At 39.7% G+C, this 24,602-nt stretch overlaps 4 protein-coding genes and 1 long non-coding RNA gene across 7 annotated transcripts in view; 2 read left to right on the top strand and 3 right to left on the bottom strand.

Annotated features, from left to right (window-relative positions):
• Nucleotides 1–11: 11 nt before the first annotated feature.
• Nucleotides 12–3,296, bottom strand: uros (uroporphyrinogen III synthase). 2 transcript variants are annotated; one of them, XM_082543149.1, is made up of 10 exons: nt 3,109–3,296; nt 2,583–2,654; nt 2,412–2,495; nt 2,225–2,321; nt 2,014–2,088; nt 1,081–1,155; nt 891–974; nt 675–760; nt 498–596; nt 12–399 (listed from the first exon to the last, which is right to left on the bottom strand). In XM_082543149.1, the coding sequence occupies exons 2-10, from the start codon at nt 2,643–2,645 to the stop codon at nt 277–279; spliced, it is 786 nt and encodes a 261-aa protein (XP_082399275.1). In that variant the 5' UTR covers nt 2,646–2,654; nt 3,109–3,296; the 3' UTR covers nt 12–276. The 2 variants fall into 2 exon arrangements, with proteins under 2 accessions (XP_082399275.1, XP_082399276.1); XM_082543150.1 differs by lacking the exon at nt 3,109–3,296 and adding an exon at nt 2,949–3,098.
• A 118-nt stretch (nt 3,297–3,414) lies between these two features.
• On the top strand, nt 3,415–7,483 carry bccip (BRCA2 and CDKN1A interacting protein). Its single transcript, XM_082543148.1, has 7 exons — nt 3,415–3,653; nt 3,937–4,011; nt 4,099–4,179; nt 5,102–5,191; nt 5,309–5,496; nt 6,098–6,266; nt 6,483–7,483. Exons 1-7 carry the CDS (start codon nt 3,513–3,515, stop codon nt 6,651–6,653), a joined length of 915 nt encoding a protein of 304 aa, XP_082399274.1. The 5' UTR covers nt 3,415–3,512; the 3' UTR covers nt 6,654–7,483.
• A 22-nt stretch (nt 7,484–7,505) lies between these two features.
• Nucleotides 7,506–14,968, bottom strand: dhx32a (DEAH (Asp-Glu-Ala-His) box polypeptide 32a). The gene is made up of 11 exons (XM_082543139.1): nt 14,356–14,968; nt 13,546–13,739; nt 11,927–12,299; nt 11,598–11,837; nt 11,420–11,513; nt 10,915–11,064; nt 10,162–10,353; nt 9,839–9,979; nt 8,229–8,419; nt 7,954–8,141; nt 7,506–7,711 (listed from the first exon to the last, which is right to left on the bottom strand). The coding sequence occupies exons 1-11, from the start codon at nt 14,614–14,616 to the stop codon at nt 7,513–7,515; spliced, it is 2,223 nt and encodes a 740-aa protein (XP_082399265.1). The 5' UTR covers nt 14,617–14,968; the 3' UTR covers nt 7,506–7,512.
• LOC309712409 lies at nt 14,707–24,587 on the top strand. Its single transcript, XR_014278287.1, has 3 exons — nt 14,707–14,788; nt 22,836–22,882; nt 24,530–24,587. It is a non-coding gene; the product is annotated as an uncharacterized lncRNA (long non-coding RNA).
• adam12a (ADAM metallopeptidase domain 12a) overlaps nt 16,050–24,602 on the bottom strand; it is an 80,494-nt gene continuing 71,941 nt past the window's right edge. For both annotated transcript variants that reach the window (XM_082543132.1, XM_082543131.1), the window contains exons 17-23: nt 23,596–23,673; nt 21,877–21,985; nt 21,517–21,652; nt 21,144–21,258; nt 19,774–20,034; nt 17,878–18,053; nt 16,050–17,795 (exon numbers count right to left, since the gene is read on the bottom strand). In XM_082543132.1, coding sequence (XP_082399258.1) covers nt 17,726–17,795; nt 17,878–18,053; nt 19,774–20,034; nt 21,144–21,258; nt 21,517–21,652; nt 21,877–21,985; nt 23,596–23,673 — 945 coding nt within the window. In that variant the 3' untranslated portion in view covers nt 16,050–17,725. The remainder of the gene's footprint in view (nt 17,796–17,877; nt 18,054–19,773; nt 20,035–21,143; nt 21,259–21,516; nt 21,653–21,876; nt 21,986–23,595; nt 23,674–24,602) is intronic.

The raw sequence follows: 24,602 nt of genomic DNA, 5'->3' as shown, positions 1-24,602 counted from the left end.
CAGACAAAACCTTCAATATTATCACAATGATTGCCTTTTATTTTCTCAGTCATTTTCTTACATCATATAAAGCTAATTATAATTTTATCTTAGACTTTCCTGGCTCTGGTGCTGCAAAAAATAACTTTTTTCTTTCAGTGCAAAAATAGCAGAATCATGTGTCCAACAACAATAAAGATGAGCAGTAAACCAGTAAAATACACAAATAACAGTACATATTTACATGTATAATAACAACAAACACCAAAGATGAGGCAGGTGGATTTTAAAAGCTGGTCACTGCAGAGTTTTAGCTATCGCTATCGCCAGGTGTTCAGCTGTTGGCTTTTCTGCAGTGCAGCTGACACAAAGGCCTTCTGCTGCTATTGCATCTTGTGTAGTAGGCCCTATGGCTGCAAACTGGAAACAAAGACATTTATGTGAGTAAAGCTCTGTTAAGCACTTCAGATTCATGCATTATTTAAATCTATCTGTGTATGACTGTGAGGAAGATGCACCTTTATTTGAGTCAGCTGTTCAGCCGAGAGCCTCCGCACCACTTCAAGGCAAAACTTCACTCCTGATGGACTGAAGAAAGCTATGCTTGCTGGAATGCCCTATAAGCACACAAACAAATGAACAGCTGCTATATTGAAACAAATAAATAAATACAAGCAATAAGAATGACACTTTACCTGCTCTTTGAAATAGTTCTTTAGATTTTTCTCCAGATTGGGATGCTCTGCTGTTTGATAGACAGTTAATGTCTCTAGGGGCACTCCTGGAAACAAAGAAACAGATCCCAACAGTGATAAAGATAGTGCAATTATTATTTTATAATTAGAATAATCCCAATGGGAATTTTATCACCTTGACTTTTAATTGTCAGGCACAACAGGGGGAATGCTTACCATTTTCCCTTAAAGCCGTGGGCAAGACTTCCCTTTTGATTGAGCCACAGGGGAAAAAAAGCGGTGGGATATTGGTGGCCTCTCCTATGACGGGAATTATACGTGAGATCATATGAGTAATAAGAGCAATCATAAAATTACTATTAAAATTAAACTGTGAGGAATGTGAGACTCCAAATTTACGCCGTACGTTCAATAATAAGTCGTGATAGCACCTCTGCTGTCCCTGTGTCCTCTCCCAAAGGGTTCAGACCTAGATTCTGTACTGTATGGGATAAAAATCATGAAAAGGAAAAAAAATTGATAAGCTTTACAGTAATGTGGTAAATTCTTGAACCACCCCACATTTATTTATATTTTGCTAGAAAATGGGAAATAGGCGCAGCGATGTTTTTAAAAGCAGAAAACACTAAAAAGACATTACGGTCTAGTCTTTTCTAAGTTATCTGCTATGTGTAGACACAACAATTGTTCATTCCTTGACTTGGGTGCATTTTTTTATACTTGATGCATTCATAGGCCAGTGTTAAGTGGCTTAACAACCAAACCACATTCCTCTGAAAATGGCACAGTACAAAGCCTGGATTGAAAATAAGTGGAAAAACCAGCAAATGTAAAAAGACAAATTTGAAAGACTTTCTGAAAGCCTGGATGAGTAACTCAAGAGCACTTTGAAGAATTACAAGGACGTCTGAGTCCTTGGAAGTAAAATACAAAGAAATGAGGGTGGCTCAATACTTTTGCACAGTCTGCTAAATACTGACATAAGAGTGTGGCAGAGAAAACACATTCAATCGTTTCAACTAATTCAATAACTAAATTAGAAACTCACTGAGAGACTCAAAATAAAAACCCACTGTCAAATGTTACTGAAAAGAAGAAGCTAAAGCACACATGTAGAAATTGTTGCACCTGCTTGTTTTGTAAAGACACAGAACAATCACTAACGACAAACTGTCACTTGTGTATAACAAATGGCTGAAGGTAGACAAAGCATTTCACACATCACTATGAGCACCAGGTGCCCGACACACTCTGGTGCAATTAGCACAAGTTTACAAGGAGCTCAAGACGCAAAGGAGGATTCTGGAAGAAATTACCTTTGTCCATAGATGTGACTCACCTAATGAAGCGGTGGCCTTCCCAACCACATAGATGGACTTGGTGTTCCATTTGTTTTTCACTGCTTTGTGCCATTCTCAAAAGCACAACATACACTGGGCATTACAGAAATGTACTACACAAACTTAACTTGTATTTTTAAGATCTTTACCAAAAAAAAGTCATTTATATCAATGATATACAGAAGCTTGGAGAAAAGTAATGTTTATCACCTTCCCTTCTTTCATCCTCTTCCAAACACATCCTTACAGCCTCCACTGCTCTTGGACTGGTAAATATGAGCCCACCGTATTTCTCTGGTTGGAAAAGCTGGAATAAGCAACAAATACATAAATCCATTGAATATGCAAACTGTTAAAATGAACGAATTAATGAAAGGACAATGGAACAACAATTCACCTTATCTGTCAAAGTGTTTAATGACACAAACTTAAAAGACAGCACCGGAAGTAGGGTTCCTTTATGTCCTCGTGATTCCAGCTCCTTCGGAGTGAAAATAATAACTGTTCAACTGACAAATTTTAAGAAACTGGTTAAAGGTTAGTTGATTTAACTGTAAAGGGCGTGTACCTTAATATAGGGATCAGGTCCAGACTCTCCATCTTTTGGTTCTTTAAGCAGCAATACACGCATCTTGAAACACTGGATTATTAAAATAACAAAGATGGTTAATTCCGAACAAACTAAGGTAAAATAGGTTTACTAAGGTCTGCAATAATGTAAAGTCACAGGCTTAAAGCTACAAAAACACTGAGGACAGTGGGTGTGAAGGCACTTTAAGCAACGTTACACCCTAAAACGGTCACATGCTGATAAGACTGTTGTTGAGTCACGATCATAAGACTGTACATGAACAGCGAATAAATTAAGCGAATGGGCCATTTTAGTTGAAAGTGTATGTTTAGTGTCTTCTTCCGTAAGAGTGTTCTTGTTTACCCTAGCAAGAGACGGTGCATGACAGACTATCTACGGTAGCCATTAACAGAACCTGTCTGTGATAAAGTGTGATAGAAACGAATATTTTATCCGCGTATAGCTACAGTGACACGAAGTACAAACGGTGAAAAAGACGAAATATTAGGCAAAATTTATGTACCTCTAGTGTTCATTCAGACTTTCATCATCCACGGTCGAGGAGGGGAGACAGAACACTGTCTAATTTACTAACCTTGTAAAATAATCGTATTACAAGTAATATTACAAGAATGTGTTTATTTAATTTAAAAATATAGTATCAATAATTTAAATTAATATCTACTACACGTGACAAAGAGTTCGGGGGCATCTGAATTTATTTTTGTCCCCGTTTTATAGAATGGTTTATTCCATTTCACCAACAGGCGACAAGCCGACATTGAAGCTCTGAATGTGGATTTAATAAGCGGCAAGCCGTGTATATGTGGAGCCATAATGGCGGCTTCAGGGTTTTAGTTTCGTAGCTGATAGTTGCTAGTCTTTGCCCCGCCCACTTAGTAGACACGTGTGTTTTAAGTTTGCAGCATGGCTTCATTGGCTAAGAAAAGGGCAGTAGGTTTTGGTGAAAAACCCGAGGAAAGTGACAACAGCTCCGATGAGAATCCAGAGGAGGAAGACGATTCCGGAGAAGAGGACAGTGAGGCGTCAGATGAGGAAATTAATGAGGTAAAAGAACAAACACGTCTTAGAAGGGAGGCATGGCCTTGCTAACTAGTTAGCTAAGTCAGCAGTAGGGCTAATGTGAACGGGAATGCTCATGAAAATACTTTTTTGGTTAATCATGTGAGAAAAGAAATAACTAATATACTAGAAAATGTTATTTCGAAGATACTGTACTTGAATACGCTGTAATAAGTTAACCCTGTGAAACTCATATCGGAAAGTTTCGCACAACTAAACAGAGAATGGGTTACAATAAAACTTGCAATTACGACTTCTACGCTTTCAGGAGGTCGTTGTAGACTTTGAAGCTCACACCATCTCAGACAATGACTTCAACGGCATAAAGAAGCTGCTGCAGCAGGTTTGGGTTCACTATTGTTATTTCACGTTTCAAATACTGTGTGCAAGCAGCTGTCACTGACGTCATTTCTGTTATGTTTGGATCCAGCTTTTCTTAAAAGCTCATGTGAATACATCAGAGATGACAGACATCATCATCCAACAAAATCATGTTGGAAGTGTCGTCAAGGTGAGTAACTCGGTAGTTAAATATAAAAAGGATTTGTTCATTATTTTTGTTTATTTCTCCAGTTTCAACCCAAAAACAGCTGTGCTCAGAAGTTTACATACATGATCAAGGAAATATATGTCATGAAAATTTGGGCTTTCAGTGATTTCTTTGAACTGTTCATCTTAATGCAAACTATGCATACTGCACACATCTTAATGACTTAAAAAAACTGCATTTGGGAGTGCATGTTTGAATTTCTTTTGGAGTTTTATTAATCCAAATGGGATCAGAAGCAAACATGAGGAACCAAAGGGCTGAAATATATACATACATTTATTTACATTTTTGATTAGGGGTGTTGAAGGTTATACAGTGTCTTGACTTGATGAGGCCAAGGCCTATTTATCTTATTTGTAATCATTATTTACTACAACTGGTAGTTTATTTTTAACAGCAATACTAGAGCAGTTATTCGAATGTGGGACTACTTTGCCAACATCTGGACAAAGACTTAAACTGTCACCCTGAGATGAGTTGTTTTGAGAGTTGTTTTGGATGTTCAGGAACCACCAAAGTTCAAGCCGTGAACTGGAAACTGCTGGAACACCAGCGTCAATTCACTGTCCACAGAGAATCCTTTGAACCTAAGAACACTATACCGGTACTTTCAAACATGGTGGTGGCAGCATGATGCTCTGGAGCTGCTTTGCTGCTAACAGCATTGCTACATTGTACAAAGTGGATGGCAACATTAGGCTGGAATAAATTCAAATTTGTGCACCAAAGTGTTTTCTTTTTTAAAAGATTTATGTTGTGCAATCATTCCACCAGGAAAAGGAACAGGGAAAAAAATCATTTAAAACCCAAGCTTGATATTCATGCTCATTCACATTCATTTCTTAGCAGCTGTTTATTTACTTGTCTCTCTACTATGCTCCAGCAAGCTGAGGTGCCCGAAGACAGCGACGATGATGACGACCCAAATGAAGTGTTTGGCTTCATCACCATGCTCAACCTCACAGAGAGAAAGGTCAGATGACTAGCAAACTAAAACGAATTAGTCTTGAATGGGCTGGAATATGTCAGTGTTTTTGTTTTGTTTTTTTTAAATATAAATTGTCATACCTACGTGTGGAACTGTTCACAGGGTGTACAATGTGTGGAGGAGGTGAAGGAGCTGATTGTGGATCAGTGTGAGAAGAATGCTTCTCATATTGTGACAGAACAGCTGGAGAAGATCTTTAATGATAACAGCAAGCCTGTGGGGCTGCTGCTAAGTGAGCGCTTCATCAATGTGCCTCCACAGATTGCCCTTCCACTGCACAAACAGCTCCAGTAAGTTCTGCTTTACCTTCTCATTCCATCTTTAGTGTTTTGTTATTGGAGTGAGAGCAGGTAGAAGATGGTCAGGATGGTGTTTGAAAACATTGAAATAAGACAGAACATGTGCAATACTTTGCAAATCTTATAAATCAGCATTTTATTCACAGTAGAATGTATGAAATATATCAAATGTTTAAACTGAGACCTTTTTAGTATTGCATGAAATATATTAGCAGCAACACATCTTAAATGTTGGGACAGGTCCATGATTACTATAGTGTAGGATCCCCTCTTAACAACTGTTGAACATCTGGGAACTGATATTTACCAGTTAACCTAATTGGCTATAAATGATTCCAGCTTTTTCTTTTTAATACCACTTACTTTTCCACCTTTTTATTGCTCTCATCCCAACGTTTTAATACATGTTGCGGTCATCAAATTCAAAATACTTTTTTTATTTTATTTATGAAACATTTGATGTTTTGTGTTCTATTAATAAAATATGGTGGTGAGATTTGGAAATGATTCCATTCTGTATTTATTTTTAATAGAAACTAGGAAAAACATCCATTTGTGTGGGTTAAAAGATTTTCATGTTACGGTCCTTTAGGGAAGAAATCGCTGAAGCTCAGAGGACAAATAAGCCCAGTGGGAGGTGCCACTACTGCCTGATTATCAGCAAGACCTGTAGAGAAGAGACCAAGAGCATCCCAGCCACAGGAGGAGCTCCCAAAGAGGAATACATGTTTGTCAATGCAGAGGAGGAATTCTTTTATGAGGTAAAGCGGGGGGAAAAAAAACCTGCACAGATTTCAAGGTTTTAACTAAATATTTATTATACACAGGGCTACTTACTTAACAGTATCTGGGTAATAATACAGCATTTCGTTAACTCATGTCAAACTTCAGATAAATATTTATTTAAACAGCCATCTGATAACCTATTCAATATATTTATACTCTGATTTCAAGCCTGGTCCGTGTTTGCCTTACAGCAAGCCATCTTGAAGTTCCACTACACAGTCCAAGAAGAGGCAGACTCCTGTTTAAGTGGGAGGTGGTCATTTACGGATGTGCCCATGAAGCCTTTTAGGACTGTGATGCTGATACCCACAGACAGAATGCCTGCCATCATGGAGAAACTCAAAGAATATCTATCAGTGTGACCTTCACAATAAACCAAGACACCTATGGACACAGTGACAGCTTTCAAGCTTCTGAAAAACATTCAGTATATTCAATTTTTGTACAGTTGACTTTAGGAATGCGTGTATTCATATTTAGAATATGTAGGGCGATAGTTTACCCATTTTTAGAAATTTTAAAGACAGTTTGTACAAATTGTAAAGACATAGGGAATAATCACATACTTGAATACTGGAAGAAACTACATGCAACTGCATATCAAAGGTGTTTATAGGAAGACTTCAAAATGAGATGAGTTTGGTGTTAAGTTGTAAACTGAAGAATGGGAGTAATGGCTACAGAGCAAATGAGTGGTATTGTAACACTGTAGGTATGTGGTTTTTAACATTCAGCTACGTGTTTCATCCCTTCAAGAGCAGACTTTCCTTGATGTACGTTCTAAGATAAACGGGCAAAGCACAGTTCTTCTGAGCAAGTTGTTTCATACGTATTTCAGCTTTAAAATCAGATCCTTGGATGTGAAGGTATACTGGCATTTACAACAACTTTGCATAATAGGGAAGTACATAGGAGACAAATTACTTTTTGCTCGAACATATTTTTTTTGCCTGTGAGGTATATCAAATGACAGTGCGCATAAAGTCCACACCTAAGCAGTGTTGCGGAAAACCCCCTCACTCATTGTTTTTAGATCACAACTATTAAACTGCAAACTTTTCTATATTTACAGCACAGACATCTTTGCCTTCTCAGCACTGTAAGCACATTGGGTAGTACACATGAGTAATTTAATGTAATAAATTAAGCTTTACTGTATTAATTATACAAATGTCTTACAAGCATTCATGCATTTGCAGTCTAAATTTGTGATTTTTCAGTTTACTGAATCATACATCTGTCATACGTCTGTGTCACTGCTGCACAGCCACTGTTTACGTCACCACTTGTTGTTGCAGCTTCCTGTTTCTTCTCTTTGCGGTTTTTGGATCCCTGTGGGTCCAACATGTCTTGCAGTATATCTTTGCTTTCGCTAGGGGGCAGATTGTAGAAGAAGTACAGTGGTGCAATTTCAACGAACCTAAAAGAGAAATTTGAAAACCAATATTAAATGTAAAACATTTGTGTCAACACAAGATATTGCGTAGATAAAGAGATTAAAAATATTCAAATTAAAATGAGATCAAATGGCTCATGCTTACTGCAGTAATAAACATGTTTGTTTTACCTCTGCACTACACGACAGGTAATCCTTGAGACCTCAGTTCTAATCTGTACACAACTGTTCTGATGGGGATTTGGGGTAAAAATCAATTGACTTACGCTTGCGGGGAAATTTCCGAGACTATTCTCATGCAGTTTTCTGAAAGGATGTACTCATTGAAAACAACCCACTCAGGCAGTCCCAGCTTGTGTGACTGAGCCCCGTAGCAGGAGTGTGGGTGCACCTGGGCCATGTGCTTATGTGCAAGAATGAAGTAGTTGCCTGATCCGTCCACATCTCGAGCAATCTGGGAAAAGAACAGGCCTCGTAAACTTGAACACAATTGAATTGCTGGAGGTAAATTCATTGATATTGACATTTTGTTTTTCTGTACCTGCATGAAGAATCCAGCCAGCAGAGCTCTTTTGATGTTGTGAGTGTTAGTCTTGGTTCCAAAGGAGGGTTCAGAAATGGGGAGCTCAATTCTGTTCAGTGTGTCAGTCAACTCTGATCTAATGGAATCGGCTGTCCTCAACGCAGAATGATCTAGAAAATAGTCCTGGCACCACTTTTCAGTAGTCAAATCTGGGAGAAAACATCATGCACAGAGAGAGAAGCGCTGTGGTCAGCAGTATTTACGTCAAGTTTCTATCACAGTAAAAACAGTTTAATTCCTAATGCCTTTTAAATAGATCAGATTGAGTGGAAAAATGACAATGTGGAGGTAATTAATTAATTAATTCAAGAGTATCGTAATATGATTTACTAAAATTTCAAGCAGTTTGCCTCTCGGAATCGAAAGTTTGTTCTTGGGCTTAAATGAGAATGCATTTGGTATTAACATACACATTTTAGCTTTTTTTAAAAACATTTTTAATGTCTTCTTTTAACTGTTTTTTGCGTTAATTTTTAGAATAGATAGTTTATTCTGATCCATCTGGTTATAATTCTTCATGAAACTGAAATGTAACATCTGTCCCATAGGATAACACAGTCTTTGAATCTAGTTTTAATTTACCACAGTAGAGAACAAAGATCAAGTCATCAGTTATTTCATTAGGTACACCTGTTTCACCACCTGCTCATTGATGCAAATACCTTAATTTATCAAATCACATGGCAGCAGCAGCCCAATGCATTTAGGCATTGTCAAGGTGACCTAGCTGACGTTGGAAGCGAGCATCAGAATGGGGAAGAAAGATTAAGTGACTTTAAATGTAGTATGGTTGTTATACCTGACGGGCTGGTCTGAATATCTCAGAAACTGCTGATTTTGCCAAAATGGGGATTTTTCCACACAACAATCTCTAGGGTTTACAAAGAATGGCCAAAACAGTAACAACAAGTGAGGGGCACACTGTTTCGACCTGATACAAAAGCAACAGTAACTCATATAAGCACTTGATTCAACCAAGGTATGCAGAAGATCATCTCTGAATGCACAAATGTTGAACTTTGAAGGAGCAGAAGACCACACCAGATTTAAGAGCAAAAAATAATTGAACCAAATTGCTACAATTTGCACAGGCTCAACAAAATTGGACAATGGAAGACTAGGAATGTTGAGTCTGTTAAGCTTTGGTTTCCGCTCTGAAATTTGGATGGCATAAACACCACGAATGCATTAATTCATCCTGCCCTGCATCAACAGTCCAGGCTGCTGGTCTAAGGGATATTTTCTTGGCACACTCTCCGCCCCTTACAACCAATCAAGCATCATTTAACTGCCGCGGCCTACTTGAGTATTGTTACTCACCGTGTCTATCCCTTTATGACCACACTGTACTGGCTCATTATCTTGGCTGCTTCCAGCATGATAATGTCCAAATAAATAAAGCTCAAATCATCTTTAATCTGTTCCTTGAACATTACAGAGGAATGTTTCCAGCACCTTATTGAACCAATGCTATGAAGAAATAAAGCTGTAAGGTATAAATAATGAAGTGGCTGATGAGACTTATCTCTTGAAGAGAATAGATTGGTTCTGTTCAATGACAGTCTTACATTGTTCTCTCTGGTTTTGTTTGTAGGCGTTGTAGATGTTTATGAGGGTGAAGTGATCTCCTTCAGGGTGCTGGAACTTCCTGTGACACTGGACTGCCTCGTGGCTCATGGCAGCAGGCGGCTCCACAAAGCAGCTTGGTGCTAAAACACAACAACAAACAAGGTCGACTTCACTGAGAGAAACCACTCTCACCAAAGAGCATCAGAAACTGCAGATGAGCCAATACTACGCTGTCCACCTGGTGATTCTACAAACCAGTCAAAGGATCCTCACTTGTAACTAATCTTAAATTCTGGAATGGGAAAATCTAAAACGTACGTACCTGACAACATGGCTGTGATTGTCAGCATCTCACTCACACAGTCAAACTCGCAGGATGCTAGCAGCGCTTTGGCCATCTGAGGTTCCAGAGGGATTTCAGACATTATGATGCCAATTTCAGACAAGTTGCCATCATCGTCTAAAGCTGCAAGGTAATCGAGCTCCTCCAGTGCCTGCATGAGACCCTCTGGATCTGCAACAACAAATGGAATATTTTAAAATTTCACACATTTCATTGCTATATCTATTAAGGGGGATAAAATATCAACAGCAACTTGTGTCATCTGAATAATCAAAGACACACTCATCACAAATCAAATGCCTTCGGCTTTTATTTCTTTCCTATAGAGAAAATATAATTTATATAGCAAGTGCCTTTTGTCCCACATTTTCAAAAAAATATTACAGCACTTTTGGCATGGACTTCCTTTTCATTGTGCTCGTCTGGCACTGCAATACATGAGACATGTTGTGTAATCGTTAATGAGCTGGCCTCTTCTGTTCATGTTAGGGTGGGTCAGAGCACAGACAATGGTTAGTAGCTGGGCTGTCAGCTCAGCTAAGTCATGGATGACTGGGCTCAAACAGCTACACAGAGCCCTTCCTGAGTCAAAAACCTCCCACATGCGAATCTTTGGCTTGGGTTGTGAGAGAGATGCTGTTAGTGGGAACCAGTAAAAACTAAAATAAAGAACAAAACTTCTTGTTGTCCTGCATGTGTTCCAGTGGCAACACCTCTGGACAGATATTTTACCTGGTCTGTCGATGAAACTGCACTGTCCAAGGCCTGCTATCTCCATCCTTTTGAGGAAAAGAACTGTCGGTGTAATGTTGGACTCCAAGATCTGTGGGGAGTTCTCTGCAGAAGTTAGGCTTGCTTCTGGATACAGGCAGAAGCATTTACCTAGAGGAAAAAAATCAGTAAAACCGTTGCACTTAAATTTTGTGTTTGTTTATTTTGCTTTTTTTAAATAATGCTGGGAAGTTTTTTCTTTGGCTTTCTTAAGTCCAAATATTAATTAATATTGTAATATGTCCAAATCTGCAAGTATGAAAATTATCCAAATGAATGAAAGGATGATAAATTAACCAGTCTGCTTTGGTCTTTTCTGTTGTTTCTAACCCAAGAAGCATCAGATTTAGTTACCAAAGATGGCAGCTTACATTTTTTCAAAGAAGAAACTTTTTAGATAACTGCTTTAAGTATTGCCAAGTGAGGAGATGACATGACATTATACCATATCAGATCGTCCTTATACCTGATGGTCCAGACAGCTGCTTGCGAATGTCTGCCTGGCATTGACTGATGGGTTGAAGGACCTCTGAGCTAGCTCTTACTCTCGGATTGTACACCTTTACATAAAAGTAAAAACAGTGCTAATTAATATCAGAGGAATGCTCATTTAAGATTGCTACATCACTTTGGAATTAACTTACCATTTTCTTCTGGACTCCTGTGTCAATGACAAATTTGACAGACTCTGTAGCCCACCATGCATCCTCACCTTGACGGGTACTGAGAAAAACCTTTCTGGACTTTGTGGAGCATGACTGCTCAGGCAGGACAGGAAGTAGCCCTCCTTGGCCTGAGCACAGGACTACAAGTACCATTTGTCCCAACTGTCCACCCAACCTGGTCCCTTCTCTTTGGAGTATACTATAGGCACAGTGGACCTCCTGCAGGAGGTAGTGGGAGCGAAATTTAAACCAGATCACAACAGGCATTAGCACAGTGAAAGAGCTGTTTGAAATATAAAATCTTTTACCTCAGCTGAGCCTAAAAATACAAAAACATCTCCACCCTCTTTGGTCCGATGGATCTCCAGCACGAGTCTCAGTGTTGAGTAGAAGTAGTCTTTGTTGCCGTTGTTGCTGTGCACAACTTCAGCAGTGCATGAGGACTCTAGACTGATATGCAGGACACTGCCATAATGTCTCAGAAGCTTGTCTGTCATGGGCGGCACAGTGAGAACCACCACCCTGAGCTCAGGCCTCTGCAGCAGGATGTCCTTGAGGAGACCCAACAGAATGTCTGTGCCAACCGTCCTTTCATGGGCCTGGTCAATGATTATGACCCCGTAGTGCTCAAGAAAAGGGTCAGACATCATCTCTCTCAGCAACATATCATCAGTGCAGTACCTGATAAACCAAAGTGATCAGGAGGGTTAATAATAGAGGTTTATAAAACAGGAATAAGATACGGTCAATTTGCCACCATTTTGCTTGAGCCTGTTAGTTAAAAGTACACACAGCACAGCCCCCCCCCCCCCCCCCCAACACACACACACACTTGGGAACAGCTAAAACCCTTTTAAGTTTTAAGTCTTAATTTTTTTGCAGCTGCTGATTTAAACATCTAGCAGTAATATTATCTTTTATGTAAAGTGGATCTCTGGCTGACTGGTGAGACCAGTATTTACCCTCTTTTAGCTCCCTTTCATTTCTCCGTGTCATACTCCTAAATATTATCTGGCTCTTTAGCTTTACACCATGCTGTGAAAATGATGCACATATTCTATAAAATAAGTGAGAATAGGGGTCATTTGCACATGGCACTGTAGGAAATAACACTCAGAGATGATCGTTTCTATTACTAACATTTACTTGATTAAAACTAGATCATGTGCAAAGCCCAGCACAAGTTTCAAAAGCAAAAAGTGTTTAGTGTGCATTGATATATTAGATGCAGTACTGTGCAAAAGTCTTGAGCCATCTTTCATTTCTCTCTATATATACACATCTCATTTTACTGGGAAAATGGATAATAGGATACTGTAAAAACAGAGTTTGTACATTTCTAATGTGGTTAAAAGTCAATATTTGGTGCAACCACCTTCACTCTTCTACATACCCTGAACTCTCTCAGTCAAGCTTTCACGTCATTTCTTTAAGTTAGCTTCACAAACAGTTCTCCAGGCTTCTTGAAGGACATTCAAAGCTCCTCTTTGGATGTTGGCTGCCGTCTGACCCTTAGTATCGACTAAGGGTCAGACGCATCTTTCAAGCGTTATGGCAGGTCTTCTTAAAGATTTACATATCTTTAGGTCTACCACTTCCTCTTTTGTCCTCCACTTGTCCAGTTTAATATTGCAATATTTCGGAGGATTCTACTACTGAGTGTTTGACATTTGGGACAATAACATAACATAACAAGAGTCGTTGAATATTAGGCTATACAGATATGCGCATAATTTCCTTTGAACTGGTCGACTTTATTTAGATCAAGAATGAGCTCTGTCCTTTGTCAGCAGTGAGCTTCCATCAATTAATAAGGAATAGAGGAAAGGAAAAAATTTAAGAATGAAAGGGGAAATTTGTGGATTATATTCAAATGATAGTCCACTGCTGGCAGTGAAATAGACACAGTAAGAGCTCATTAACAAACCTCAAAACAGTGTCAGAGGAGCAGCAGGTCTCCAGAGGGATGGTGTAACCAACTTCATGGCCTATGTTGACGTCCATTTCATCAGCGACACGCAAGGCCAGATCTACAGCCTGCTGTTTGCCGGTCTGAGTGCACACAACCATACCATGCTGATACTGGGCAGACAGACAGAACTCTGCACACCACTGAGGGATCTGAAAGAAGATCATTGATAAAAGCTTAAAAAGTCTTTATAGTAAAATATGATTCAGGACATCAGTACTACCTCAAATATTAAACAAGAGAATGTTTTCTACCACATCAGCTGTTTTTTCTCACTCACAAGAGTCCTTTTCAGATTATCCCAACAGCTTTTGTTTGAGCACACAGCAAAACAAACTGTGACAGGAGATATCCTATGCTATTATCGCTCATAATGCAAAACTGCTTTGGCAGCATGTGTCGGCTCCAGCGGATCAGGGCTTAGCAGCTGGAGGTCCCCTAACACCCCTGCTGGAGCCTTTGTGCAGACTGATGGTCAGGCAGACAGGAGTTTACACAGCTTCACAGTGACACAACATCATCTGCTGAGCTGGGCAGCTTCTGTTCACACAAGCATGGCAACACTGAGTGACAAACGGTAGTCCTAAATATATCAAATCGCAGGGAACATTGGATTAAGCATGTGTAATTTATACAATGTAGGTTATGCTCTGGTAAACGCCCCATTATTATGAAGCTCCACATTCATCCTGTACATAAGTCCAGGTTCATAAATTGAATGTAAAAATTTCCTTACTAAAATAATAATAACACTGACTACACTCTTACCTGTGTACTCCTGCCAGTCTTTGCTGCCCCGGACACAATAACCAGCTGGTTGTTTGCAAGAGCATCCTCAAACTGACATCTGACCTTCCACACACTCAGAGTTTTCCTCTCCTTCAGTAACTTGTAGTAACGCGAGGAAAAGGGCAATCCATCGAACTGATTTAACTCCAGATCATCTCCAAATCCAAAAGTGTCTTCTGCGGGACTTTCTTCACGGTCAGGACAAACGTTCGGCTCTGCCAAATTATTTTCCTCCCACATGACATACGGGTTTATCAGGACTAGTGCGCATTAAGTTTTCTTCTTCCACTCCAACTACAGGTCCATTCTTCTCAAATCGGAAGCATAGAAAAACAGACTGCGTGCCTTTCCATCTGGCGTTTAAAAAAACAAAAATCCCACGCTATGTTCGCGTATTTGGACGGAGTACAAGGTGAGAGAATCCTTTTGCTGAGGCTTTTGTTTTTAATGTTTTACTTAAAGCTGTTCAAAGTTCGCAGCTGTCCACTTTGGAGCTTGGTGCGCGCAATGTCCATCGGTGCGTAATTTCATCTCAGCGTGGTTTCACACGTGTTTTGATTTGCGTAGAGCTTCACATGCACCAATAAGCACGTCCGAGAGACTGTCATAATCGCCTGCATATTATCATGAAATCACGTGTACAGCAGTGAGGACACTTATGGCGTCGTTGTTGCCACCAGTAACAATATCTCTAAAAATATCTTTTCATGTAACGTTGAAAGGTACAAGCTCATTAAAGTGTATTAGAATTTCAGCAGTAGTCAGCAGGCTGTATATAGATGATTATTATTGTTTTTATATTTAAATGTTAGCTGGAATTCCATTTTTAACTTTATTTAATGTTACAATTATATTCTTACATAATTGGCGTTCATTTACAAATCACCTTACCTTTATCAGAGTAATAAATGAAACTATTTCAGCTCCTGATAAACAGCAAATCTGTAAAAAATAGAGCTAAAGCGCCTGAGAGCAGCCAAAAACAGATATGTCAGTAATTTTGATCATTATTTAAAGCTTTTAAACCCAATGTTTAGACACTTCACTGAGGTGACACTACGTCTCACCCACTGACAAATAAAATGTGACTAATTAGAAAATGCTGACTGAGGCTGATTTCAAAAGCTCATCAGAAACATTTGTCTTCGTTAGCGCGCGGCCTCAATTTCTTATCAACAAGAGATTTCCTCCCCAAAGTTTCCTTTCATTATCCTTTTAATTACACACAACCACTTAACTCCACCACATCACTGCAAGCGAATCCTGATAGTAAGCAGTTCTATTGATTTAAGCCTTATTTCTATCCCCTATGGAGACCTTGTCAAATTGCTTTAAGAAAAAGGCTCACAGCATTAAAATGAGATAAGCTTTTACAGCAAGTATGAAGCCTTAGACTTTTCTGAAAATAAATGCTGCTCTAAAATGTTAGATCACCCTTATTATAATGTTTATTATTTGAAATGTAATTTAAAATTGGTTTATTAAGCATAAAAAGTGCCAGAGGGTTCTGACACTGAGGTTTTGAAATGTGAAGCTGGATGAAATCTTTTTGTATTTACACTGGCTCAGGCTTGTGGAATGAACATGTCATTGTTTTTTTCAGTTTTGAATCTTTAATTGATGAGTTCAAGTGTCGCCTGTGTTTCTGTGAATGTAATAAAAAAAGCATAAAAAGTCAATAACAAATGTTTTCAGTGTAAAAAACAGGTTTACTAATACTGATTGTTTAAAATACCATGATCAGACACAGACACTTTAAGTGTTTTTTTGTTTTTGTTTTACATATGATGCCTTAAAGAACAATCCTTAACAAAAATTCTCCATGAAAAAAAAATGTGCTCACCTGTAACACAACATACAAAGAACATACAATGTAACATACAAACAGGTCTCTATTAGGCATAGACAGACAGCATTGAAAAAGCAAAGTAAATAAAGCAATGCATGTAAAACTAGTGCATTATTATAAAGAGTATCAAAAGTAACAAAATTCTATCCATATCAGTTTTTAGCAGACATATTTGTGAACAACAGCGGTGCTCAAAGGAAATGTTGCTCATTGTGGATGTATATATGTATTTATATATGATGCACTGCAATCCAGCAAAAACATTAAGTAAACCAAAATGATAAAACAGTGTTCATTTTTTAAAAGATTATCTAAAATATGTAAAGTAGAAATGTTAAAAAAAAAAAAAAGGAAAACTAAAAAATGAACAGAAGCCCAGATACACTTGAGTGAGTCAGCATATACTGAGTAACCATTAAACATCATTTCTGTGGCAGAATGAAATCTAAAAATGTTTTCTTATCAAGTAAAACTGTCCTTTCCAGTTAGATAAAAACATGTTAAAAATGCACATATGAACACTGCAGCCAGACTTTGGCTGTTTACATGCGAGGAACACCTTTAAGCAAGTCATCAGTGATTCCATGATTTAATCTAGTCCTTGGTGCAGCAAGCATAGAAGGGAAAAAAAATTAAAAACACACATGACCTTTAGCAAAGCAAATATTTCAGATAGGTTTACTCTTTCTGAGGGATACTTTCTTGATCTTGGCTCATTTTAGATCTCTGTACCCGGATCCCTCAAGAGTGCATATTGGGCCTTGCAAATGAAAAGGAAATGGCAAATCAGTGACATTTCACAGTTGAATTTGTTACCTTTCCGTGATAAAAATGATGAAGAAAAAGGAACAGGCCTGGATTTCATTTTTGAGCCAAGAAACGACCCGTCTTCTTGATTGCAGAACGCATCAAAGATCTGTTGTATTAATATCACAATCTCCTTTGCTGCAGTTGTTTCAAGCCTTGTCAGATGGCCCAAAGTTGCTATGCAGAGCGTTACCCTTCAAGAAAACCCCAGTGGATTAAAAAAAAAAAATACTACAAATGTTGTTTGATGCTCCCATCTATCATTGCACAACTCTTTTGAAATTCTTCACTTATGACGCAAAACAAAACCACAATGTAAAGGGTTCCCTTCATTTAAACACATTCCACAAAAGCGTCTCCGTTGGCACAATTTCACAGATCGCTCTCCTTCATAAACGTCGGCTGATGTGAAGGCGCGAAACGAAAACAAGTAATTCAAAATTCAAAGTTGCTACCATGTCTTAAAAGTGTCTGGCACAGTGCACTGCGTGGCAATAAATACTGAATATAAATACTTTACATGTACCTGAGCTCAGACTCGTAGCACCATTCAGAGACAGAGCACCAAAAGGGACACGGCAGGTCTCCTGATTCAAAACTCAGAGAAGCCACCACCTTTTTAAGGTTTTTCAGAGTTTTCATAGTGCAAATCTTTTCAGTCTTATCATAACAATGTCCCTTCTGGCCAAAATCTCAGCTGCTGTATTTGACGTTGGCAATAATGCAAGGCTTTGGTAGTGTTGGGGGGTGCTTGGGACTCGGCCTAGAGGAAGAGAAAAGTGGGAAAAAAAAGTAAAAAAAATGTTTCAGCGAGTTAAATATATCCAGGTAAGGTTTGAACCCACCTGTTGAGGTGTGGGATAGGACGTGGAGGTCTGGGTACGGCAGGCACAGGGCCACAGACACTAGGAGGTCCTTGGCCTGCGGTTTGGCTCTGCTGAACAGAGGGACTTCGCACCAGTCGAGACCCCCTTGGATCAGCAGGTAGAGGTTTCTGAGGAGGACTGGGCTTCTCCAATTCCTATTAAAGGACAGACACTTTTAAATAATGATGGAAACTCACCACCAGGTGGCACTAACAGTCAGATAATTATAGCCAATGCCTGCTTTTCTTTGAGCTTTTCTTTGAGGCGCCGACGCTGTCTTCTCTAACCAACTAATAACAGGCAAACTATCATGCTGTTTAAATCTTCTCTAGAATACAGAGATCATGAGTCATTCCCTACTCTTCTCCTGGGCTAAGGAGACATTTCCACAAACACCACAGAGAGAAAGGATCAACAGGGATGAACCTCAGACCTCACACACCCACAAAACAGTCTGTCTAAAACCCCGCTCACTTCCTCAGGTGGAGCTCTCACATTTAACAGTGCTTCAAAGCCCGCAGCAGAGAGATTTCACTCATGACTTATGTTCTTTGTTAACATCCTGGAACTGCCAAACAGCTGCTAAAGATACAGTTGATGAAGCCTGCTGCCAACAGGAATCACTTTGCCATTTAATAGGAGCAGCTGAGAGGGCCTACTTCTTAAAGTAAAAACAGCCAAGAGCTTCTGTACGCCACATTTTGAACAGGTGTATGAGCTTTTATGAAATCGATGGGTGCTTTTTAAAAATTCTCCAGCAGTCAATACTGTATATTATCAATCTGCTTTTTAGAAGATGTTATCATGCACGCTGTATTGTGCTTTGTGTCTCTGTGTGTTTTTTCTGGCATCTTGTGCAATACACAGCATTTGTCACCTATTGTAACTGTCACCTGGAAGACATTTGTTATATGATTAAATCTTTGTTTTCTCACGTTGTTATTTGTTTTTTATGTATATGGTAGTTTCAACATAAATACATTATAGATATTTAATGAAAAAAAAGAAATTCGGCAGTATTCCTGAGGTCGCTGGGGTTCAATTATGTTCAGTTTTCTTGATCAATTAGTAACAATGGATGACCTTTATGCTTTTTCCACAGGCAAAGGTGACATTTGCAAACGTTTTCGATAATATTCAATGTTACAGAACCGAAACATAAAAGCAGCCAAGGCTGGAAATGAATGCCGACAATTTTTGTCTGAGATCCAACCTTGTTCATCTGAGCCTGAAAGAATCGTGCACCAATGATCTCCAATCAGTTTCTGTCTTTTTAACAACACTCAAACACTCAAATCATTTAGATTGGCTCTTTTTACTTCTGTCTCTTTGGGCTTGAGTACCTCCAAGAGTACAAATCAAATCAGTTTAAAGTCAAATAAGAATTACTATTTGGCTTTCTGTTCCTCTCAGTTTTGAAACCCTGCAATGCCATAACTAAAGCCCATGCAATAACAGTGGCAATAAGTTTGCCACCCTGTGATATTTGTACATACTTGCTCCTTGCAGTTGCTGCCCTCACACGCTCCCCTCCTGTGAGTCTGGCTCCATTTTTATTATTTATGTTGTGGTTTTTGTTGTAGAGCTCAAGCTTTGCTTGGATGGCGCTAGCTCCTGGGCTAACCTCGTTATTTTATGTGACTGTGCATAACTGTCAAGATGCCTCTGCTTTTATAGCACACGAAAGAACCATGAAAACAGTCGACATCAAAAAACAGCAATTTGAAAGTGCATCGAACATCATCATTTCCCCGGTTGGGTATTACAGGCCTGGGTAGCGAGTAAAAGCTCCCCAGACACAGCGGTGGCGAAATTACAGTAAGTAACATCATCGAATAAAATGTTTCCAACTGAGGAAACAGGAAATTCACTCACCATGACCATCCTGCAAGAGTTGTGGTGTGATGCACTGTGAAATGACGCCCCTCTGGGTGCGACGTGGATGTGAGGTGGAGGGGCTCGGTGAGGAGGAGGGACTGGGGGTCTCGGTTGCCCAGGGCCAGGGGAGAGGGACACGGTAAGGGAAAGAGGGACTGGGTGGCTAAGATGAACTGGAGGGCACTGGGGCAGTCTATGCAGGCTGTGGGGAGGGAAGGGGGCCGGTGGGAGCCCCGCCTCTGGCCCTCGGTGAGGAGGCTACAGAGAGATTAAAGTTGAAAGAGTTTGTCAGAAGAGAAACCGTCTGCTTCCTATCAGAAACAATCATGATAATCTCCTCCTCTTCCTCTGCTGTCCTTCCTGATGCTTTCAAAGATACATAAATCAAACACTCCCACTTAGTTGCTCTCTATTCCCCCGAGTCGACATCAGGTGACTTCGTAAAGGGAAAAGACCACGACTATCCCATGAGCACTCGCTTGGGCTTCTTAAAAGATGAACACAGCTAAAGAGCCAAAATATGAGTCTTGCTTGATATTTAAACCTGTCCAGATGTGCACAGCTTAAACACAATATAAGACATACAAAGGCAGGCACACATGCATTCAGGCGGCAGTTTAATGCAGCTCCCAACAACTGGAAAATGACCTCACCTGCTCTGTGCCTACATCAAACAGCCTTACATCCTCTCTCTTTTTACCGTTGACCCCAAATGAAAACCACATGCCACTAACTGAAAACACCAATCTCATGGTAATGCACAACAGCTTACTCCACTTGTGTGCCACCCTGCAACACAAAAGGCTCTTCTGACACAGTTTCTCTTATCCTTCAGCAGCCCCTAACTCGATCGATCACGGGTCACTTCCCATTACAAACTAAGTCAGGGCAATAATGTAGGGGGGGAGGTAAAGGCATACAGCGATGTAGGCACACAAGTACAGCAAAATGCGGTTTCTGCCTTGCAATTACGAGCAACAAGATGGCTTTAGAAGTCAACTAAGCAGCTGCATCAACATTCTTCATGTGCAGATGAATCAGTTTCTCTCTTAACAGACAGCTGTTAATGACATGAAATGTATTAGAGTGCCTGAACATGCTGCTCGCCACAGACTCCATTATCACAACCTCCTCTACAAGTCCATATGGAAAAGGATGATTTAATTGGATTTGAATGAGCTGCCATTTGTGTGAAAACAGCACGTCAATCTAGTTGAGAATGATGTGCGCTGTCGAAACAGCTGCGGCATTCCAGGAAAAATAAAACAGCAAGGATAATCTATTGCTGATCCTCCATTTGTCAGAGCCACATCTATTGGTGTGTATGCGATCGGCCGGTCAAAAGCAGATGTGTGCAATCTAGTGACCTTGAAGATGGTGGCACTGTGAGGCAGAGGCGGTGCCGGTCGGGATGGAGAGGTTAAGCTTGCTGATGGAGGCTGGTTAGGAGCTGTTGGTCCACTGATTGCGGCGCTTACTGATCTGTAATATAAAGGAGAAATTATATATCTGTAATTAAATACTTTATTATATTAATCATACACCAGTTACAATAGTAATATAATTTAAACTGTGCAATCAAAAGTAAATTCACCACTGTAATTGGATTCACAGTGTGACCAATCATAAAGACTCGCCCGCTCAATGGCACCTGTTGTTTTCATTTACGGACCTTGATCTGTTACAAAAAAGATGCATTATATCTAGAAATCATTCCACTATTACGGGCTGAAAACACACCTGATCTTCTCTATTGGATTTTTTTTGCTTGTAAATAGAAGTCTCAGTAGAGTTTTTCTCTTGATGCACATGGTCAGACCGGCACCCAGGACGACGAGTAGAGCTACCAGAATGCCCACTGTCAGATTCCCATTGTCTGCTCAGAAACACACACAAAAGTTTTGGGAGTATTCTCCAAGTTTATTCCATTATTACTTCAGAATTTCAGGATTTCTCACATGGAGTTTGTGTCTAAACATAAGTCCACAATTTATTGTATATTATGGTAAAAATGCTGAAAAATGACACTCTGAAAACCTTTAAATTTAATGACCTGAAATGTAATAAATCACTCCTGTGGTGTAACAGCTACTGACTTACCTGCTTGCCTGATCGGACCACTGTCCACACTCCCACCGAAACCTGCCTTGTCACAGAAGGGAGGCGCCCAGTGAGCCTCACAGTGACAGTTCTTGTTGTTATTGCACACCTACAGTATATTAAAAGGACAGTTAACTATTATATGAGACCAAGCGCCCCCCTATTTTTAACACCTTTTACACTCCATACATTTATTATGCTGCTTAAATTTAATAGGTTACAAATGAGTTATGTTTATGCAAAGGGATGCAGAGTGATTCAATACAATATCATAGTAAATTTCTCAACGTTAAAAAAAAATCTCAGAAATTAGAAATTGAGTTGCCGAAAAAAGAAGTAGTAAATTTTCATTTACTTTACAGCAAAGTAACAATTTCTCAAATTTAATACGATAGAATAAGTAAATGTGGGATTTTTGCTTGAGATATAAAGTGGCAGAAATAAGCTTCCTCTGAAGGGTGTCTGAGCTCGCCCTTAAGAGATAGGGTAAGGAGCTCAGTCGTTCGGGAGGGGCTCAAAGTAGAACTGCTGTTCCTCTGCATTAAAATTACCCAGCTGAAGAGGTCTGGGCATTTATCTAAGATGCCTTCTAGACATCTCCTAGGTGAAGTGTTTCGTGGAGATTCGGGACACACTGGAGAGATTACATCTCTCTGCTGGCTTGGCAATGCCTACTGAAAGAACTGCAGGTAATGGCCAGGCAGAGGGAAGTCTGGGCAGATCTGCTAAAACCGATGCCCTCCTACACCCATGACCCAAATAAGCAGTCGAAAACTGATGAATGAACAGATGATAAAATCATTTCCATTCTTTATGTGCCGCATGAAGCAGACAGAATCGACCAACAGCCAGCCCTGCTAGGCTCCGCGTAGCAAAAATGTCTGGTATAAAATTCAGAGCAGACCCTTTCTCTTAAACCACATTTTTATAATCTCTCTCTCCCTCTTCCTGTCGTGCAGGAATGGTGAAGTCTAAGAGGATTCCCTATCTGAGTAATATGGAACAGGTGAGGGCCTCTCTCCAAGGCAACATCTTGATCTAATCTGTACATGCAGAGGTGCCCTGTCTCTTTTTATTTCAGCAAGTAAAACATTCCTTAAAATTTCATAGACATGTCTTATGGCGCTACACAAACAAATATCGCTGTATAACACCCGGACACGTTTCACTTTAACAGACAGTCGCAATTCTTTCGTCTGTATGCATTTGATGAAAGAGCAACTTAAACAGTCACAGTCACAGCCAAAGCCTCTGGGCTTCACCAGGAAATTTAATACTACAAAGCCATACATTTCATCTCTAACAGGACCACCCGTAGACATTTGATGGGTGGCATTTAAGAAAAATCTAATCTCTATTTTCCCCAGCTCAAAGTCAGACTGTGTGTCATTGCTCCGAGGGTTTGGCCAAACAAAGCCGGGCCTTCAGATTTCAACAGATTTTTCGGGACAAGGAAGACTGCCTGATGGTATGATGAATGACCCTTTACGCAGAACGGAAATGAAATCATTATGTCTAATTGATTGAACCTTTCAGCATTCAGAGTGATTGATTGCAAGGCAGTGTAATGGCTCTCTAGCCAGTGTGTACTGGGCATTCTGAACACATTACAGCCCAAACGAGCTGATGTGAAGACGGAATACGGTTTGTTTTAGGATTGACAACTATCACATCGTTTTTTTTCAAACAGCGAAACAGGATGAAACGTACTGTACTCACCCCTCGACCGCTGCACTTGGCCGAACAATCGTGCACACCGAAAACACTGACGTTCTGGCACTGACGATTCAAACACATCTGAAGCAGAAAACGACACGAAAAATCAACAGTGTGAGCTCAAAAACAATGTCAGTAAATTTCCAAACCCTTTCATTTTTAAGGTAAAAACAGACAGAGGCGCTATGCCCTTTCTTTTAATTTGCTTCTGACAGGCACTTCAGCGGTAAATCAGTATAGCATGAAATAAAACGATGTCACCACTGACGGGAATGTATCAGAAATGTATTATATGTCTCCTTAAAGGCACCAGACACAAAGAGAGTATAGCACAGCAGAATGTGAAGATGAGCTTGGCAGCAGCGGGCACAGAATGTAATGTCTTTGCAGATGAGGGCGGAGGGTAGATCCTCCTTAAGAGTCGAGGCTCATAGAGAGCTAAATTAGACTAAATGGACTAACTGTATCAGCGAAATGACCAATGGCTAGATTGATGAACACTAGGAGATGCCAAATAGACTGAATAATGTTAAGTCAGTTAAGAGTCTGAGCCAGTGCAAGTCTGAAATGACAAAAGGACACGGCTTAAAGAACTCCTCAAAACATCTTAGTCATGGCCTTTCACTCCACCCCTTCTCCACTCTTATTTCTCAGCAATAAGTTTTGTGTTTATATCGACTTACAGATTAGCATTGGTGCTATTACTTTCATATTTGTTTTTGTTGTTATGATTTTGAACCACGTTTTCTCTGTTTTTGTCTCTGTCTGTAGTTACAACCCAAATCAGGGACTGCAACCTATCTAGGCACTCTTCCGAATTATACATCCAAAGAATTGGGACGCAGATTCAGTGTGCTTCCTGTGTTTTACTACAAGCCACTTCCTGTTTTATTTTGGTAACCTTTTTCCATGTATGTCTTTTGTGATTTTTTCACAGCATGTTTATGTTGGATGGAGTTCTCCACCCTGACTGGAAGTTAATAAGCACTTCTCCTTTTCCTTTTTTGGTA

The sequence above is a fragment of the Aulonocara stuartgranti genome (assembly GCF_965226115.1).
Source record: "Aulonocara stuartgranti genome assembly, chromosome: 8".
NCBI classification, from domain to species: Eukaryota; Metazoa; Chordata; class Actinopteri; order Cichliformes; family Cichlidae; genus Aulonocara; species Aulonocara stuartgranti.
Note: the sequence above shows the minus strand (reverse complement) of the source record. Positions and strands in the feature narration are given on the sequence as shown.